The 20,871-nt window shown below is 40.0% G+C and overlaps 2 protein-coding genes across 2 annotated transcripts; both read right to left on the reverse strand.

Annotated features, from left to right (window-relative positions):
• Positions 1-523: 523 nt before the first annotated feature.
• Positions 524-1,714, reverse strand: LOC132262733 (myb-like protein X). Its single transcript, XM_059762092.1, has 4 exons — positions 1,594-1,714; positions 852-1,521; positions 674-781; positions 524-603 (listed from the first exon to the last, which is right to left on the reverse strand). The coding sequence occupies exons 1-4, from the start codon at positions 1,651-1,653 to the stop codon at positions 524-526; spliced, it is 918 nt and encodes a 305-aa protein (XP_059618075.1). The 5' UTR covers positions 1,654-1,714.
• Positions 1,715-3,181: 1,467 nt separating this feature from the next.
• Positions 3,182-3,785, reverse strand: LOC132262715 (uncharacterized). The gene is made up of 2 exons (XM_059762066.1): positions 3,661-3,785; positions 3,182-3,578 (listed from the first exon to the last, which is right to left on the reverse strand). The coding sequence occupies exons 1-2, from the start codon at positions 3,712-3,714 to the stop codon at positions 3,276-3,278; spliced, it is 357 nt and encodes a 118-aa protein (XP_059618049.1). The 5' UTR covers positions 3,715-3,785; the 3' UTR covers positions 3,182-3,275.
• Positions 3,786-20,871: the final 17,086 nt, after the last annotated feature.

Here is a 20,871-nt window from a genome sequence, read left to right on the forward strand (position 1 = left end):
GTCACCACGGGTCCTTGAGTGGTTGGCGCATCAGTCACCACGGGTCCTTGCGTTGTAGGAGCATCGGTCACCACGGGTCCTTGAGTGGTTGGCGCATCAGTCACCACGGGTCCTTGAGTGGTTGGCGCATCGGTCACCACGGGTCCTTGAGTGGTTGGCGCATCAGTCACCACGGGTCCTTGAGTGGTTGGCGCATCAGTCACCACGGGTCCTTGTGTTGTAGGAGCATCAGTCACCACGGGTCCTTGAGTGGTTGGCGCATCAGTCACCACGGGTCCTTGAGTGGTTGGCGCATCAGTCACCACGGGTCCTTGCGTTGTAGGAGCATCAGTCACCACGGGTCCTTGAGTGGTTGGCGCATCAGGGCCAGCGGATGTTGGGTTCGCAGTTGTTTCGCCTGGAGCCTTAGATGGGGATTGCGTTGCTCCTGTGCAATTTAAAAACATTTCTTGATTATTACATTTGGTCCTCGTGATTTCTCTTTGATTTATTCCTCACCTGGGGCATCAGTCACCACAGGTCCTTAGTGGTTGGTGCTCAGTGGCCAGCAGATGTTGGGTTCGCAGTTGTTTCGCCTGGAGCCTAGTGGGGATTGCGTTGCTCCTGTGCAATTTAAAAACATTTCTTGTTTATTACATTTGTCCTCGTGATTTCTCTTTGATTTATTCCTCACCTGGGGCATCAGTCACCACAGGTCCTTGAGTGGTTGGTGCGTCAGGGCTAGCAGATGTTGGGTTCGCAGTTGTTTCGCCTGGAGCCTGAGATGGGGATTGCGTTGCTCCTGTGCAATTAAAAAACATTTCTTGCTTATTACATTTCTCTTCGTGATTGCACTGTGTTTCTTTGTTTACCTGGAGAACCTGTGGGACCAGCAGTGGCACCGGGATGTTGCGTGGTTGGTTGCTCAGGTAAAGCTGTGTGATTTGTTGTGGGTGGTCGAGTAGGACGTGGTGCTTTTGTGGTGTGTTTATCATGATTGTGATTATGATTATGGTTATGATTGTGATTGTGAGATTCTTTTTCCTTGGAGTCTTTTTCCTTCGAATCCCTTTCTTTCGACTCTTTTTCCTTTGATTCCTTTTCCTTTGATTCCTTTTCCTTCGATTCCTTCTCTTTCGAATCTTTGTCTTTCGAATTTTTCTCTTTCGAATCTTTCTCTTTAGAGTCTTTGTCTTTGTTCTTACTTTCTTCTTTAGACTTGTCTTTCACTTCAGTAGATTCATCAGAACCGGAATCTTCATTAGAATCGAGTTTATTATCTTTCTTGATTTTCTCCTTCAACTTCTTCACTTTCTCCATATAATTTCCAAACGTTTCGCCTGAGCATTTTTTGAATACCCAGTATTGGTTCGTTAACTCGTGGAGTTTATCGCATTTATCGAAGGCTTCCACTACACTTTTCCTCAAATCGTCAACGTCTTCACGCCGACTCTTTGACAAGTCTTGAGACTTTAATCCATCTACCGCATTGAGGGTGTATTCTCTGTAGTCGAACGCGTGGTTATGATCTTTCGGTCGACACTTTTGGGGGAAAGAAAAACAACCAATTCATGTGAAACTCTATGATAAACATATGCAATTGAGTTGCAATACCTCGACACTATAAACCAGCACTGTCACTAGTAGAAAACACTTTAGGAAAACTTTCGTCATCGTCAGCACTTGTAACAATTCGATGCTGAGTCGAGCAGAAGCATCTGCAAGTCGAAAAATCGTACTGATGCTGGGAAGAGTGTGCCACCTTTATATAGGAGTGTGAGAAAAGTGATAAATATCACTTGCGAAGATAACGCATGAATCATTTTTCTCCAAATTGGTCTCCATGCATCCCAAGTTATACAACTTAATCTCATATCAAACATCAGCAATTGCCACAGGAGAGGAGAGAGCAAAAACAACTGATTCACGGAATGAATTCTTTTATATTGGCAAATAAAATGCTGAGGTATGGCGCTTTATTAATTTATTTGCCTGAAATTAGCAGAGAGCTTTGACAGTTAGTCCGGGTTTATGCCTTGCTCCTGGAGCTCTTGTCGTAAGCAAGCATGTGGCGATTGGAGGAACTGTGCTTTGGGCGTCTGTCGCATTGCGAAGAGATTATTTTTAATGTAGCAGCAAAAGAGATAATGTATACTATGGAGCATGTGGGGAGAATGAAGAAATTCTCCCATTGCGGAGACAGACATTTCTCAAACTTCCGTCATGCCTGAGCTTTTCCGTCTACGTCTGTCCACGACAAATCGCCAAGAGCATATCGCATAAGAACTCATCGTGGTTTTTCCTTATCAGAAGCACCGCACATTCCATTACTATTTATTTACCCACCCTCGCAGCATTTCTGGGGAAATTTCCTCTCACTCTCTCTCTCTCAGTGGAGAAATACCTCACTGGGTTTTATTATTTTACTCTATCTTTGAGTTCCGTGATAAGAGATTTTTGCCCAGAAGGTGAAAAGTGCCATGTAAAACTTGCACCATATTTTCCTGGATAGACACAATGATATAATGTATATGTGAATCAATAACTCAGGAGTAGATTGTGTCCTCGTCCAGGTATCACCGCGGGAGCTTTCAGTGCTGTGGAGCTTTTTCTCACCAAGGTCAAAGTCATTTGTTTACTCGCGCGCTATAAATTCAATTTTATCGCAATTTTTGTCAAAATTTATCACCATCGCAGTTCAAGGGTTCTCGTAATTAATTCTCACTCGCTGCAGCGGTAATTTAAGCAGAGTGCTCCAGGAAAGTTCCGTCTGGTGTGTCCTTATTTGCAGAGAGTCAACATTATTTCAATGTATAAAGCTGCAATAGAGCTTTGACACTAAAACACTGTGGAAAACAACGTAATTTCAATGTGAAGTCTCTTTAGTCACCGTGAGAGATTTATTACAGCTGATGTTTTGGACTTAATTATTGAACTTTTTAGGGAGATTTTAGAAGTCACCAATTGCAAGCATAAACTCAGTTGAGCGGTAACAAATAATGATAATAACAGTTTTATGTAAACAGGAAGATTTCTCGTTGATATTATTATATTTATTAAATCTCATCTTGAATTTAATTTTTCACACTCTAGCAAATTGGCTGAAGAAACTATCCAACCACTTGTTTTGACCAGCTTTGGATCCTGAAGCCTCTGAATTGGTCAGGAAGATGAGAAGTTTGTCAAGAAAAAGGAATTGAAATAAACTTTTGTATTGCAATTTATTTAACGTTTATACATAAATAATCATCATGAAAAATCCTTGGGCCAGAGATGCTAGAGTGGCAGACGATTCCTTAGGCTGGGGCCTGAGTGGTGGCGGCGGTGGAGGCGGCCTCGAGGGCGGCGGCGGCGTTCGAGGCTTTCTTCAGCTGCACTCCGACGCAGCGCTTGTAGAACCAGTAGACGTTGAGGGGCAGGAGCTCCTCGCACTGCGCCAGGCCGGCCTCCAGATCCTCAACGACTTGATCCAGCTGGGGCTGCAGCTCGGCGGACACGGGCGTGTCACGGACCTTCTGCACTGCCTTCTCCACCACAAGCTGAGGCCATGGGCTCCACATGGCTGGACCAAAAGCATCTCCGGCGCCGAAGAATTGGGCCTAGAGAAGGAAGAAGAAAGTTAGAATCGCAGTTCTATCTGGGTTTCACTGTTTTTGGGTTCTAGTCAGGTGAGAGACTCACATTGGTGGCCACGAAGGCGGCGAAGAGGAAAGTGAAGAGCACAAACTTGTTCATTTTGACTTGTTGGGGGTTGTTTTTTGGGATGCTGTGCAAGTTGATATGATATTAACTGAGAAGTCAGGAAACTACTGAAGATCTCCCAGAATTTCACACAATTTATACTCACGAAATTGCAAGATAAGGATTATTTTTCTGCATCTTGGCACAGTGATAAATCCCTATAATATCACCCACGTGTTTAATTGCCCAGTGTAATTTTCCATTCTCACGAACAGAAATTGCAGTCAGTTTCCATGGAGCCTTGTTTACCTGCGGTGATTCTGACTCAGTTGTTTTCCACGAGATGCACTTTCACCGCATATTTGCTGAGAAGCAACAACAATACACTTGGCAATAGTTCACAAGCGGAAAGATTTTCTCTCGACATTTCCAAAGCCACAGAGAGCTTTTGGGCTTTACTGCTTTTGCACTTTTTCCCACAGGGCGCAGCAAAATCTGAAGTGCGGGGCGGAATGATGCTGATGATGGGGAAAAAGTCAACAGAATAGGGGATGCTGACCGTCGTGTTGAGCTTCTGAAGGTGGACGGAAAAAAAGTTGAAATATAGCTGTGTTCCATTTGGCCAAGAGGACGAAGAAAAAACCACTTCAACACTTGTAATTACATCTGAGAGATTTTTCTCCACTCTAGCCTAGAGTAGATCTTCTTAGACGCGCCTGTGGTGTGAACGGAATGTAATTAGGGGAGGTGAGAGGAAAAAAAATGTGGACAAAATGCTAAAGTTTCTGCACTCCATTAAAGCATTCCCGCATTCAGAGGGACTTGAAAAGTTTTCCCTCATCGACACTTTAGGTGGAATAATTTCATAAGTTAATACAACTTTAATCGATATTGCAGCTTCACTGTGGAAGAATGATATTCAATAAATGACATGGTGTATTGGGCACCTTATTGAATTAATTATACCTGTTTATGAGAATATCTGGCAAAGAGAAAGTTTATTGAGTCAATTAAGAAGGGAAACCGGAGCTAATTTAACTCAATTTAAATTCAACTCTCAGCTCAACTTAAATCAAATTACACTATACGCCATATTTTAACGCAATATTGCAATTTCTTCTTCCCCTCAACTATTCACAGCATCCCTTAAAGCCATACATTTGAATGAGACTTTTGCCACGCTCCAGAGAGCTTTCAAATGGCTTCTGTTCTTCCGTCACGACAAAAGGTGAAAAGTATAATATAAAGTCGATGGGGTGAATCGAAAACTAAGAAAAATCCATTTATCATAGTTTTCGGGAAAATTGCCATGTTTTGTGAATGAAAAATGTTTCAAAAATTGAAGTCAAACGCATAAAACACCTTTTCAGGAAATATTTATAGATTTTCAAAACTATCCTAAAATGTTTTAGAGACTTTGAGTGAATATTTCTCATATCTTTTAAATTTTTCCACTTGAAAACATTAAAGAGAAGTTCAAGTGAAGTATTAAAAGTTGATTTTTTAGAACTTGTTTGGATAAAATCGACTTTGGAAGGTAATATTTTAATAGTCAAAAATTTCAATAAATATCAATGAAATTAACTAAAATATTTACAAAATAATAAATTCAGAGCAATATTTATACTTTAACGGACGATTTGAAGGCGTTTTGAGGGTTTTGAAGTAAATATGGCAAATTTTGCAGATGAATTAACGCAAAATTTTGAAATTGCTCTGCTGAATAATTACGATTTTGCCTTTTGTTAGTTTTCAAGGCACCCGTGGAAGTACAATATTGATGATGACTAGCAACAGAAGCTGAAACCATCGCAGGAATGACCGAGTTTCTATGCAATATCAGCAGGTAATTAACAATCTGCATGTCTTCCGTCGTTCAGTACAAGTTGGCGAGATGTGAAGTCGTGATTAATGCCTTCACTCCTACCCTTTGAGCTCCTCAAAAAGTGGGTGATAAATTAAGATTTATCGATTCATTGGCGCCGGGACACGTGTGAGGCATCTTTTGAGGCAAGATTTTGCGTAATTTACAACGCCTGTCTCACAGTGGAATCCACGAAATTATTCCCCGTCACATGCGATTCACCCAGACAGAGTAAATCTGTTGCCATTTTCCATCATCCTCCAAAATGTATTTACATAGTTTTACTCCACATGCTTCACGAATGTAATTAATAGATTGCAAATAAATTGCCTAACACTTCATAATATCCCAGGCAAATTAGTTTCTCTCATCCGCATACATTTTCATTAAACTCTGAGCGTCTAAGAGGGGTTTTTGTCTTTGGTGGAAGATTCATCGCGCCACAACCTGATGAAACGTCAGGAGATCAATTAAACGCTCAGTTGAGAAACCGCGCAGCAAAATTTGCTGGAATAACACGAGATGAACATTTCTCCGTCACGCTTTCGAGCGCGTTTCTTGGAAATTCTCCTTATCATGCCCTTAAAAGATAAAAACATCGAGATATCTTATGATTCTGATCATAACATGATAAAGCATCGTTTGATAAGACAGTTTATTTGTGTATATTAGAGGTCTAGGTTTCCTTATTTCAAAAGTATCTTCTCGCGAAGCTTTTTCTGCAAAAGTTGGAGGATGAAAATGAGAATGTATAAACAGAGATTGAGCTTCTCCACTGTGTGGTAAAATTTAATTATAAACCTCCGGCAATTTGTGATGCATTTAATCAGCATCCGGCTTGGAAAAGTGGGAGTGAAAGCTTTTCCCCACAATGCATACTTTGTGCAATTTCTCATCATCACCAGAATATCCTCTGATATTGCATAAATATATCCGAAGAATTATCTCTCAAGGCGATTGCGTCGGGGTGTGATAAAAAGGAAATGATTAGAAGTGTAGTGAAAAGTTTATTTGCGCCAGAATATTTGATAAATCAATTGTAGATTTGAGTCAGTTTGAGTTGATTTTGGTCCTAAACTTTCCCTTCTCCCCACGAAAATTTCCTGGAATATAAACTTTTAGCAATCACTTATCCCATCTCAAGTGCTTCTTTCAAGAAGTTTTCCATCACTGAGTAAATATGTGTACTTCAGGAAATCAATTTCTCTTAGAGTTGTTCAGAGGAATTTATCTGACTTTCAGCACAAATTCATGCGACAAACACTGGACCAACTTGACTTAATCAAGAAATTGTGCATTTTTGATTCCAAATTTCCACATTTTAGCTCAACTGAGTGCATATTTGCTGGCTCTGCTGGCTTTGCTGGCATTTTCTGGGGGGTGAAAAAGGAATTTGGAAGAATTGTGGCGGGAAAAGTCGTATTCCTTGGGAAATAATCACACGACAACTGTAGGAAATTCAATAGATGAAATTGCAAAGTGTTTCCTCTGTTTGTCTTTCACTCTAAGAATTTTCCATTTCACTGCAGCGCTTCGCGTTTCGCGGCTTCTGGCGAAGCGACAGAGAGACATTTTCTCTCATATGATTATACAATAACACAATGATTTCCCAAATTACATTACATTCATGCTGAATTCAATGCTGCTCTCGTGCTCCTTTTGTCGCCCTCAAGTGTGGAATTAGGAGGTTTGTTGGCGGCACAGAAAAAAATGGTGAATATTCCAAAATGATGGGGTTCCATCCCCAAGACAGCCTCCTCTATTTCATCCACACGTCGTCGTTAGAAGAATGTTTATTTGACAATTATCATACCCATATTTTTTCCACCCTCATCCAGACACGCACTCGTGGACGATGGGAGGCTGAAAGTAATTATTATTCGTGTGGGTTATTGCGTCATTGTGTGCCCCTTTTTCGGGTGGGGGTGGCGCATAAATGACGGAGATTCCGAGAATAAATTCACTTTATTTCCCAAATTTTCACATAAAGCTCTTCGTGAGTGTGCTTTTAAATCACTTTTCGGTGGCGCGCAGGCATTCCAAACGCATTTCTTCGTGTTCGCCGTCTTTTTTTTCCCGCCCAACTCACGGAGAAGACTTCGAGGCAAAGTTTACAATTTAATCCTCATGGATTTTCCACAAAATCCGCCAAATTTCACTTGTAGCATCCTTGGAAAGCCTTCCACCCCGCGGGGTGAAAGTTAATGTGCTTTTCATGACGCGTGCACTGGATTTCCCGAGTGGGAAATTGCCACCGTCCATTCAGATGGATCCTCAACATTATCCGGGCAGAGTGTCGCCAAAGTGCTCGCATGCTCCAGTGCATGTCTTGTACAGATGTTGAGAATATGTGTAATGTGCAAATGGGAAGCACTTTGATACAAGATTGCGCGAGGGACAGATATTATGGTCAGAAGTGGTGTACAGTCACTGTCAAAAAGGAATTAACACTATAATTGGAGAGAAAGAATTATTCTTCACATTTTTCTAGGTTATGTTGTGAATTTTGGACAAACTTTACCACTAAAATCATTCATTCTTGCGCTTTAACATGGTATAATTTGCATTTACTTACACAATTACAGTGAAATATAATGAAAATATCACAATATTTCAAGTTTAAACTGTGTTTATTATGCTAAGATTGATCATAACCTCTAAAATATTTTTTCAGGATACAAAATTGTCTATTTTAAGAGCTCTTTAACAGATTTTTTACTCTAAATTAGCAAATTTCAGCTCATTGTCAATTAGTCTTGCCTCTAAAGAATTCCAAATAAGTTTCTTTCAAAGATTCTTTTTGATATTTCAAGGTATTTTTCACGTTTAGGACGTCCAAAAGAGTGATTGAAAATTGAATCACTTCAAAATATCTGCTAAAAACTTCAAATATTTCTTAAATACTATTTCTCTGTAAGTTTTCAGGGTGACACAAGTAAGAAATTGCGTCTTTTTAGGACAAAAACTCTTTAAATTTGAGGTTATGATACTTTTTAAGCACTGCCAAAGTGCTGGAAGTGTCTGTGATCCATCTCAGAAATTGTAGGAGTGCCAAGGAAGTGGTGTACATAGTTTAGCCATATTATCTCCCTCTTGAGATTGTGTTGCGACTCAAGTCTCAAGTTTGAAATGTTCTCAGGGCGACAGAGTGTGGCAGTCGTGAAGTTTAAGGTGGGGAACTCAATTCCTCTCTCTGGGGCCGTATTGTTGGCAATGTCACATTATCTAAATTATGAAATTGTATGAATTCTCCTGACATGAGTTCTCGATGCCTCGACATTCATTGAAATTGCGCGCCCAGATACACATCATCTCCACAATGTGTGTGTGTGTCAGGGCGGGATGCTGCAGGGGCGCGTGGGGGCGATGTGACAAGGAAATGAAAGCATCTCTCAGTCACCGCGAGTGAGACAAATCGTGGAATGTATGGGAAAATGTCTTGCTGTGCTATCGCGATGATGGCATGACGTGCGAGGGGCTCAACAATTAAATTAATAACACAATTAATTGAATTTGTATACCTGCGGGATATGCATCTGTTGAATTTTCACCATAAATACACTCGCTATAGTGAAAGCATCCATTGGAATTAATTCATGTAATTATACTGCTAACAAGCATATGCCACAAATGGTAATTTCTTCCCATGAAACCCCCGCAGCGCTTCGGCATTGCCTCGCAACAGACGCAATCAATCATCGCTCCAATTTGCGCCAGGAGATTTTCAGTGACACTATTTCGCGCTAATCTCTCTTAAATGCTTCCAGTTCAATGTATGGATTTCCTCCGAAACTCACCCCCCCCCCCCAATGCTAGCTTTCAGCCCCCCACGCCGAGGCGGCGGAAATTCCTCGAAATTTCAACATTCTAATCTCCAAGTTGTATCTCATCATATATACATATGTATGTATTTTTGAATTTATAAAAGATAAAATGGGCGCCTCTCATCCCCTAGCATTGGGGGTTTGAGGGCAGAAAAACTGGGTATATAAACACTCAAAATCTAATGGAATGACTTGCAAAAGAATGCTCCATCGAGGCGGAGTTCCTCGATAAACAGGCAAACTTTTGAATGTATCTGGTTAATACAATTTCATGCATACACTCCATCTGCGCGCTGGGCAAAAAAGCCGATCTAATAAAAAAAAAACCTCCCCTCGAGCCATGAGAAAGTTAGAGACTTTCTTCTCTCATGGGTGAATCCTCATGTCATGCCACGTGCCTGAGACAATTTTGCAGGCCGCCGACTTTTGGGACCACTTGTCAGACTCCATCGCAGACCGTCCATTATCGCGTGAAACTTGCCCCATTCACCGCCAAATAAATCAATCTGCCAGGGGTGCAAAAACACTGCAGACTTGTTGCAAACGCTCTCGCGATGCGCGCCTTTTTCTTGATTTATTGAACACTTCGCCATGGTCAAGCATTTGTCCCACTTCTCAGCCCTGAACGTTGGAATATAAATCACGAGCCGAGATGCTGATGGAGTCGTAAATAAGAATTCTGACACCTGCAAGGAATGAACACTTTTAATGCTATCCCAAATGGCGAAGGAGGCAAATTGAAATTCAATAAAATCTCATAAATTCTCCAACTACAATTTCTTGCAAAAAAGAACCCTTTTGAGAAGCCCTGAAAGCGGGTGGCATAAAAATTAATACAAATTCCATCCCTTCGGCCGATGAAGAAGACAATGGCATCGAGAAGGCACAATTTGTGTCATGTTTCGTGGCAAATTCTACAAATTACAGACGTCCAGACACATTCTAATTGGTGCGTTTCAATAATTGGACTCGACTTGTCGGCTTGTCAAGTACGTTTCAGTCGAAAAACCACCCTTCAGGCTCACATTTCAGATGCAAAGGTTGACGCAGAATCAAGGGGGAGATAATATGGCATGAATCAAATCTCATCATTGCATTTTCAGTCAATAAAAATTGATATTCCAGACGCTGAGTGATAAAATTCAGTGTTAAACTCAAACATAACCTCAAATTTTAACTCCTTAGGACTAAATTTCAGCTAGAAATATTCTTTTTGAATTATTTCAGAACAATTAATAGTTATTTAAAGTTTTTGGCTATAAAAAGACACTTAAAAGTGGAATTATATTGTTTGAAAACTTTGTTATGAAGTTGTCAGTCAGATTTTAGTTAGATTTTGGTTAGATTCCGGTTATTTTTCAGCATATTTGCCACAATATCGTTAAATTTATCATTTTCTTTAAGTATTGATCTATCTGTGAGGCAAGAAATACTTGAAATCTTTCAGTTGATTTTCAAATTGACAAAATGGTGTGCAGATTTTGTCAATTATGTCCTCCTTGGGCGGGACGAGAGGCTAAATGGGCTAATCAGCCGAAAAGTATTATGAACAGTGATCAGAAGGGGAGCTCCTTCTGCAGATACTCAACTGGTCACTCACTCCAAACCATGACTGACCCACTTTATGGCGTAAGGATGCCACGGATGGCATCGAATTCAATTACCGTCAGCGCGGCAGCATCATTGTGTTGTGTGTAATCATTATTAAATTACCGACGCTCGCGATGGGAGTGGTGAAAATGCCAAGATGCCATTTTTGAAAATTAATTCCTTTCAAAATTGTGCTTATCAACGATTCACCGGCAAATTTGGCAAATTCCACTTCTCTCCTCTCCAGTCGCGCAAACCCAGAGAAAGCGCTCAGCGAAAGCTCTGGGTTTGGGGGTGGATGGATAGCGCAAAAAAAGCCCACTCGGCTGTGCTGCAGATTATAAGCTTTCCTATCTGTGTATGAATGCCTGACTCTCAGCAATGATTAATGACCACAAACGAATTAGAGGATGATTTTGTGTTTACGAGAATTAATATTTGTATAATGGCTTCAATTGAATTTTGTTCAGCTGTCTACTTCTTCATTAATTACGTGCTATATATATATAGGCACAGTTGTTGGCTAATAAGATTTGGAGATTTTACTTTTTCGCCCGTTGGCCAATTTTGCAAAACACCCACAAATCCACTTAATTTCTTCTCATGCAAAACTCCCCACATCCTTGAGATCAAGCTTTGGAGATTGATGGGTGGGAATTTAAGTTGGCGGAGGAACACATCTTGGAAGATTACACTTTCTTAGACAATATTGTAGTTGGCAACTGTAGGTGAATTATTGCTTAATTGACTATTAGGGCAATCTTCTGCTTCGGATGGTATAATGTTATTGCTGGAAATGCAATTTAAAGTTGAGTTGGAGTCTTTGGGAGGTCGCAGAAGGGGAATTGCTGTAATTTTCCCTTGCGCCATTTCTCAAAGTCATTGATATTGGGCATTATTTTGATGAATATGTTAAGTATTCGACCCTTGGCAACTGCTGCCGACCGGAATTCCACCAATTTGCCCACCCACAAGTGCACAGCATTGACAAAGGATGCGATATGAAGGCAAAAAGTCCTAAATTCTGCCGTGAGAGAGTAACTTTTGTGCGAAGACTATGTTGGGGATGTTCGAGTATGAAAATTATTATCCCAGCACGGCTTCTTGCACAAAATCCCGGAAGTGGCGAGAGTCGCACAGGGAGATTTATAAGACAGAAATGTGGATGGCCGAAGAGGCCAAAAAGGACATGCGGCGGTGAAGGAGTTTGGCGTGTAATTGGTGTGCATCTCTCTGGGCGCAGCGCGGGAAAATCTCCACCCGGAATTATTACAGCAAACGTCATCGTAAATCACATTATTTTCACCCACTGCTCTGTTGCCATTATTAATGGATTCAATGAGAATTCCCCGCCAGATAATTCACCAATGTTTGTGCACGAGAGGCGACTAATTGAGTTGCCATGGAAAATTCCGCGCCTCTTCGTTGCATTTTTCACCCCCTCCCAAATCCACATGCTATATATAATTTTCCATGCACACGACAGACAATTGTTCGCTATTTGCAAACATTCTGGGCATTGCAGAATAATTGTGAAATGCGATTGCATATGTTAATCCAAATCTATTTGGACAGAACTTATCTTATCGCAACACCTTTGGTGGTGAATTCTATAAAATTTTCCCTCATTAGTTGTGCCGCAGATAAATCGTGTCATGCGCGATTAACTAGGCAAAGCTTTGAGGTTTTTCATTGGAATTGATAGTGAGATGCACGCGCAGGTGTTTCACTGACAAAACTGATCATCAAATTACTATTGCTGCGATTTTGCTACAAAATGCCAGACAAATTTAATATGGTTTATGTAATTTTTCGGCATATTTTTTTGCGAGAAATGAAATATTGAACTGCACTTTAATGGCACTGGCGATGTGTCGGAAGTGGACAGAAAAAGCCACCCCGTAAACACACCCCAGCTAATTGTATAACAATAAATTACTGTCAGCGCTTCGGTATTCATGGCTTTGATGCATTTTCATGACAATTCACTCGAAAAAGCGCTAAAGAGTGGAATGAATGCGCGGAACTTTTTTAATTTGCGGTCGGATAAATGAACTGTGCGCCCAGATAATGAACAAAAAGCATATGAGATTTGGCATTGAGAGCGGTGGGAAAAATGGAAAGCAAACAGAAACGCCATCGGGCCTCATGAATAACAAAATTATTATTTTCCACTCAAAAATATGGTAATAGTGCAAACAACGACACAACCCCTGAATGCACAGAGCAATTTATTTGGCCAAACAGCGCGGGTGGCTCTCGGGGGTGTATTTTAATGGTGAACTCATCTGCAGCGATGGTGTGAGTTAATTGACTTGGGATTTCTTCTGCCGAGCAATTGATTTAGACGGGCTGGGCAGCCATATAAATTCTCAGCGTGGGCGGGAATCACCTGTTGTTCAGGTGGTCAATTCATTCATGCAATAGAAGTGGAAAATAATGGGACTCGCGCTGCTGAACTAATGCCAAATTCCCATTTCGCCCCTTTTGGCGTAAATTGACCGCAATGTTGCACGTAAATTGGACACATTTCTCAAATATTTACGTGGAATTCTGGCGGAAAAGACGCGTTGGAGGGCGAAAATCAAGGGGGAGATAATATGCCTTGAATCTGTGCACCACTTTCTGACATCTGAACGTCTTTAAAGGCATTTTCTAGCGCTTTTAGACTCCTTCATCTGTTATTTTACATTATTACAATTTAAGTCAGATTTTCCCGTCTCCAGAGGTTTAAGCTCTTCAAATGCTTAGATTTAAATTGTATGAACTGATTTTAATGTCTTACGATTTGTTTATGAACAATTTCTATCTTGATTTCCTAGTTTTGGCTGTGAAAAATGCTTAGAAAAGTTCTGACCAATTTGTGAGGTTAAGAAAAACGGCTTCAAAGCCACTTTGGACTAATTTAAATACTTTCAAACCTAGAAAATATGTAAATTAAAGGAATATCACAATATTTCTACTGGATAATGAAATACAAACCGCGGAAATAACTAAGAAAAAAGACATTCATCTAGGCTAAAATAACATTTTAAGGTTATGTTTGACTTCAGAGCTGTTTTTTACCTCCAAAATATAAGCAATCTGAAGTTTTAAGGACAGAATTCTTCAACTGTCACAAGATTAAACACAATTTTGAGGGCTATTTAATCACCAGAATATGTTTTAACGGTTTTTAGTACATTGAATATCCTCGAATATATAATAATAATAACCTACTTTCAATTTCTAACACTTCCTTTAGAGCTTTCCACCGTTTTCAACCACAATATCTGCCCCTTGGGGAAAATAGAGTCATATAAGTCATTTCTCATGGGAAATCAATGGATGGCAATTTTTTCTTCTCTTTTCTTTCAATATTTCCAACGATTTTCACACATTTCACTATGCTATGATTTGCCGCTGTCAATCAATCATTTTGCTGCACAACATTTATTCTGCATGATCAATTCAATTCTAGGGAGAAAATCTTGTTTGCTGTGTCGATTATTCATTACAATGCCAGCAACATGCACTCATCGATTTCCCAATGATGCTCATCATTCTTACAAGGATTTTCCACAGCACTGTAATATGTTCATGGCGTGCAATTGAAAATCTCACATGATTTTCAGCAGTATTTTATGTGATTCCTCCGACCAATTTAATAGTGGGTATTTTTACCCAGATTGCATTGACATAACTGTGTGTGTGAGTGTGGAAAATGGATACATCCGCAATCTATCTCAATTTGTAGCGTGAAAATGAGGAGAAATTAGGTGAAGAAGTGCCATGAATTGAAGACATCTCACCAGTGGAATTTATATGGCACAATTTGCGAAATATTGTGTTGTTCTGCGCTGTTTTCCCAAATACTTATCCCAAAAGTAAACTCATGAATTTCCCTGCGAAGCGATCGTGGATATAAATTGTCAATTTCTACTCGGGGAAATTCTCAAAATATCACTGCACCACAACTCCAAATACTCTTTGGCTCGGATTATGGGATTTATGGGAATTATTCTCAATAGGCGAAATCATTTTACACACACACGAAATATAACACCGCTGACATGAAACAGTGGTTTTTGTGATGTTTTTCTGTATATTTCTTTTAAATATTCAAGCAGTATTTACTACATTGTATGGTTTTGTTCACCTGCAATTCTGTGGACTCATGAATTCGCTCTTTTCATACCTCAAAGTGAAAGCACTTGATAAATTTACATTGAGTCAACCGTCAAATTGCTTCTCTCGCTCTCCATAATATCTCAACTACAATCGTGTGTCATGCTGAGTCTGTGGAATTATTCACTGACTAATTTGGTGCTAAGTAAATATATGTAGCTTGGCGTAACAATTAAATTTTGCGCAAATATTAAATATGGAATTTGAAATTCAACATTTCACCGCGTCAGTGCCGTGTCGAAATGGTGGAAATTATTGTTTCAATGGCGTGGAAAAATTTCCACCATAGATATATATGAATTTATGGGAAAATCCCCGTCAGACAATCTTGGGCTCATTCAGCGCCTCTTTCGCAATGTAATAATTCAATGAAGTGCCTTTCTTCCCGTACAAGAACGCCATATTCTCTCTCTCTCTCGTGCGCCATTTTAAAGTGTTAAATATAAGTTATCCAATTTGCTTCCCTTCTCAACCACCACGCCGAAAGACAGCAGCTCAGCTGGGGTGGAGAAAACAACTTTTCTCAATTTGCCGAATTTATCTCCCGCATGTGAAAGTATCAAAGCCATTTTCTTCATGTAACAAAAGTTAAATTAAGTGTCTCGAGACTGAATTTACACATTTCACACTGGCAAATGCACTTTGTCACCTTTTCCACACTCCAAGATAATTCAATTCAAACCATAAACTTGGCTGATGCCGAGCGAAAAAGAGGGGCTAGAAAACTAATAAAGTGTGATGGTTGTGAGAGGGAAATTTTCACTCTATGGATTGTCAAGGCGAACGTTGGGAAACTTCCCCTAAGTTGAAATACATATATTTTCTGTCGGTAATTTTAAATGTATAAAAGGGAATTTCCGCGTATATCACAACGCGGCGCTCTTGGGCAGCATTTTTCACTGACAACCCATTTAAAGTTGCACTGCAGCTTTTGGTCCTTCAGCAGGAGCAGCAATTGCATTATGTGCGATATTTAATTTCGCCAGCAAGAAGAGAGAACTTGAAGAACAGAGGCAGAGGAAAAAAACACAAGTAATGTATTTGACGAAGTGCTTTTCTCACACAGTTCAAGTGGTTTTCCAAGGGGTGGAGAAAAGAGGCAAAAGTTTATTGAAACTTTCGTTTAATTAAGCACAATTTCTGTTTGAAAAGTCGCACATGACCAAAAACATGAATGAGAATATTTTCCGAATGCTTATTTGCTCTGGTTTTACGCGACTTAGTCTAAACCGCTTAGCTGAGGTGCGAAAGAAATTTTTTTTGTTCTTCTCCTGCTAAGATAACTAATTAATCTTTTGACAAATATAATTAGTAAGTCAAATTTGGAGATACGCTCGGAATTTTATCTCTGTGTCTGGTGGAATGAATAGTTCAAATATTTATGAATGGACTTTCTGTGCAAACCAAAGGGTTGCTAATGTGTAAGATGCCAGGGATGAAGTTGTAATTATTTACAAAAATTCGTCGAATAAGTAGAATAATTGGAAAATAACTCTAGCAAAAATCCACCGGAAAAACACATGAATTTATTGCAGTTAATTTACTTTATGAAAGTGTTCGGACTGATTTAACTGGATCTTAAATGTCTCAGGAATTTTACGTGACAAATTTCTGTCTTCATTTTCTTAGTTTTGTCTTTGGTAAATGCTTAGGAAACTTCTGACTGAATCCGATTAAAAAAAAAATCCTCTTTGGCATAATTTTTAATCCTTTCAAACGTGTAAATTTGTGAATATTTGATGCTTAATAAACATTCTTCTAGGCTGAAATGACATTTTTGGGGTTATGATAAGTTTTTCCAACACAAATTCTTAATTTTGTGCTAAGAAGAAAAGGAATATTCCCAACTTAAACACAGATTAGATGATTTTGAGGGTTATTTAACCATCAGAATCTGCTTTAAATCAATCACATAACCTAGGAATGCAAAAAAATTGAATTTTCTACGCGAAATAATTTAGAAAATGCCTTAAATTTACTGCAGTCCGTTTTCAAGAATCAATCATTTCATGACGTGAATTATTCCGGAATAACAGAGAGATGAAAGATGCTGTGTCATTCAAATCTTAAATTAGCAACCCCTTGGTGCAAACACACCGAAAGCGACTCTGTGAGAGCGCAAGAAAAAGATTTCTGAGTATAACTCTATGAATATGATTGAATGCAATACAGATCAAATTTGAATTTACAGCAAACCGCTTCCATTCACACAGAGTATTCAATTGCGCGCTGCCAGAAGAGATGTGTAATAAACGGTGGGAATAAAACTATAAAGCTGTTTAAATTTTAAAACTATTTGCAGTGGAGAAGCGACACAAAAGCTTCATGGAGCTTTTCCATCTGAATTATATCTTTTATTCAGGAATCGCCTTAAATATCGAGCACAGCAGCAGAAATGAAATCACTTGTGTTGCTCCAGAACAGACGTTCGACGGGGAAGTGCTGTGAAATTTATATGACACAGTCTGTGGTGGAGCTTTTGAGAAATATTTCATGAACATCTTCTCCACAACTTTCACAATATTCTCAACACTTTATTGCGCGCTGTGCAATTGTCCCTGTTTTCTCCACCGGAGAACTGAAGGGAATGGCGAGGGTGGTTTTGTCGTAAAACCTACGAGATATTGGATGATCCGCGATGTCCTGCAGAGGCTCAAATTGCACTTGCATCGGCGAGAAATTAATAGTGCGACAAGCTGTCCTGATAGAAAGTCACGGTGCGTTGTTGCTAATTCAATGCGAGATCGCTTTTGGTGGGAGTTGTTGCCGTCCAAATGCAAACTGTCAGTTTATGCAAATTGATTGTTTGTCTCCACTATAAATCTCGACACATATTCTCAACATTCGCTGCTCACGTATGTTCCGTCATATAAATTTGCACTTAATACTTTTCGGTTTTCAGGTCACTCAGCAGAAGCCAGTGAGACAGATTTCATGTGCAAACACCATGTTGTGGGCAGAACACTTTGCTGTAAATCAAACCAGTCCTCAGTTTGTGCCGTGCACTCCGTAAATAATGCCATTACCGCCATTCAAGCCACTCAATATCTAATAATACAGCATTGCTGCACTTGCTAACTATTGTGTGATATATAGGACAACACCGTCACCACCTCTCGGCCCCCCCCTTTTCGGGCCGCAACATCCTCCCTTCCCGGCGCCCGGGAGGAAAAGCTCCGCGGAACACCACGCGGAGCCTCAGTCTCTGCCGATCTGGTCGAAAGCTCTGTGCGGCGCTCAAGAAATTCCCATCAGTGTCCGTGGTTTAATGTTAATTGAATGAGTAAAGTTTCAAGGTAAATAGCCATTAGTGTGACTTTCTTAATTAAAGTCCAGCCAAATAGTGCAAAAAGCGCCTCTGGCTCTGTCTCTGGAAAACCGCTCTCCATACTAATGGGCTGTTTACCTTAAAATTCCCCTCAATCTCAAGCGCGGGGGGGACTTTGAGCGTGAAAACATCTGAGAAACACCCAAGAATAATGTGACAGTGCGAAGATGAAGTTAAATTGTGTATAAAGTGAGACCATTTCAATTCGTGACGCTGGAAGAGACAAATTGAAAATGCCAAAAATTCACTCCATTGATAGTGGAATTGAGGAGCTTTTCCCGGTGATGGTAAGAAAAGAGCTCTCTCTCTTCTCTGTCAATATTCCCCGAATAATGCGTCTTTTTCTCGGATTTCTCAACCTCTTCTCAATGGCTCACAAAGCCAAAAGATGTCATGTGGAGTGAAGTTTCTGCAGAAAAAAAAGAATGTAATTGGAGCAAAAGGTGTGCCAAATATCTGCAATATCGAAGCAACAATGTTGACTGGAGAAGAAACTCCTTCCATGGCATTTTCTATTCGGCGGGAAAACGAAGCAAAAATATACTTTTGCATATATTGTGGAATATAAATTGATGCCATGACTGTGCAATAGCTTTTGCGTGCAAATATGAGAATTCATCGATGGAAATTGGTGCGCGCTGTGTTGTAGTTGATATTTTTAAAAGCAATTTCCCCACACGCTGTAATATGAGTAATGACAAAATTGGTGTGTTTCTGCAATTTTCCTCTCTTTGCTGTCGCGATGTTACATTTTATTCGCACCTGCGAGAGTGTTTTTTTTTATTAATCTTCTCCGCAAAGTGATTGGCTTCGCATAACCTACAGGTTTTTTTTATTCCTGTGGTGGAGTTTCAATTCCACAGAATTTCCATTAACCCTCGCGGCAAGCTTTTCCAATGTATTTTTTCATATTCATGGAATAAATTCAATTAAGTGCTAATGAAATTCTACACGGTAATTAAAATCCTCTCGGCATAAAGCACAAAAACACACACACAATGCACAGAGATTTATTGTGTGCAATTGAAATAGCTGGAGAACAGTCAGTGTTTCTGAATTGCAAAATCCCCCCGATGGGGGTTGTTCTTTCACTGGGTGTAATTAATTAAACAAATTCTCCTCATTGTTTAACTCCTCAACTGTGCATCTGATTCGCCAGGGAAAAATCTTCTGCACTGCAGAAGATTCAACTCAGATGCTCAAGACATTCGCCGCAACTTCTGCTCATTACACGGGTTGCTGAGAAGCCAAACTTTTCTCACAACACAACCCGGAGAGCAGTAATCAAGGCAGCAATGATTGCTGCTGGTAGACAATTTGAATAAATTTCCTCTAATCGTGCTCGTAAGCTCCTTATCTGCGTGTTTATGCTATCTTATCGCGCCTCGATTGCGTGCCAGATAGCATTTATCTCTTATCACAGGAGGTGATTAAAATTCGCGACAAGACCCCCTTCTGCCCCCCCACCGTCGTGACAACAGGAATTGGGGGCATGTTTGACTCACACCTCCTCTGTTATCTCGTGCAATTGTCAACTTTGCCATGCGCACATAAAATATATAGATTAAATATTGAAGTTTATTGACTCATCGCGTTTTGGGGGCTTTTATGCATAGAAGAACAATTGCGGCTTGGTCGAGGGTTGTGTCACGGGAAGAGGAGAGAAATCTACTTGCGCCAAGGCAAGACAATTCACTGCACGTGATGTACGCTAAGCTGTGTCTTTACTAAAGTTTGCATGAAAATGTTATGAATTTCGCTCAAACTGTATCGAAATGGGCTAAAGACGTGATCTGAAAAAAATAATATGTTCTAGAGAGTTGTAGGCTGTGAAGACAGCTTTCCAAAGCGCTATTATTCTTTAAAATCCACCGAAAGATGGCGCCGCTAGGAATATTTTACTGCGCCATGTATCAATAAGACTTTTATCACAGTAAGTGGTTCAAGAAGTGGTCATAAACATAACTTTGCGACTATTTTTCAATCTTGACATGTTCTAGAGCGTTTTAGTCTATGAAGTCAGCTTTTCAAATTCCTATCACTTTTGACATTCGGACAAGAACTTCGGAAGTTATGGATAGATAAATGGTAGAAAGCAGAGTGACTCAAATTGACGCCGTAATGAGTATGTTCCGAGGCTCAAAGCGTCTGTAATACACTTCCCTTGGTTTACGCATCGATTGGAGTTCACCGAAATCGTTGTACGTGTATAAAAGGATTGCAAAAGGGTCTCATTTCATGTGAAAGAAAATAATACCCATAAGACGACCCTTCTCTTCATCCCCAGTAATTTGCCTCAAAACTGATGCGAGCGAGCGAGCGAGAAAGGGGGTGAAAAAGTTGTGGGTGAAGCTTGACGAGGTGAAAAAATTATTTACCTTTTTCACCCTTATTCATGTGGCAACTTCAACAATTGCACAGATCTAAATTCTGCCCGG

This window comes from Phlebotomus argentipes, unplaced genomic scaffold (assembly GCF_947086385.1).
Source record: "Phlebotomus argentipes unplaced genomic scaffold, Phlebotomus argentipes genome assembly contig_59, whole genome shotgun sequence".
NCBI lineage: Eukaryota > Metazoa > Arthropoda > Insecta > Diptera > Psychodidae > Phlebotomus > Phlebotomus argentipes.

Coding starts and splice junctions, on each gene's coding strand:
- LOC132262733 (XM_059762092.1), bottom strand. CDS start 1,653: ATGACGAAAGTTTTCCTAAAGTGTTTTCTACTAGTGACAGTGCTGGTT. Junction 1,522..1,593: donor TGCTGGTTTATAGTGTCGAG/GTATTGCAACTC, acceptor TTCCCCCAAAAG/TGTCGACCGAAAGATCATAA. Junction 782..851: donor TGGTCCCACAGGTTCTCCAG/GTAAACAAAGAA, acceptor TTAATTGCACAG/GAGCAACGCAATCCCCATCT.
- LOC132262715 (XM_059762066.1), bottom strand. CDS start 3,714: ATGAACAAGTTTGTGCTCTTCACTTTCCTCTTCGCCGCCTTCGTGGCC. Junction 3,579..3,660: donor CCGCCTTCGTGGCCACCAAT/GTGAGTCTCTCA, acceptor TTCCTTCTCTAG/GCCCAATTCTTCGGCGCCGG.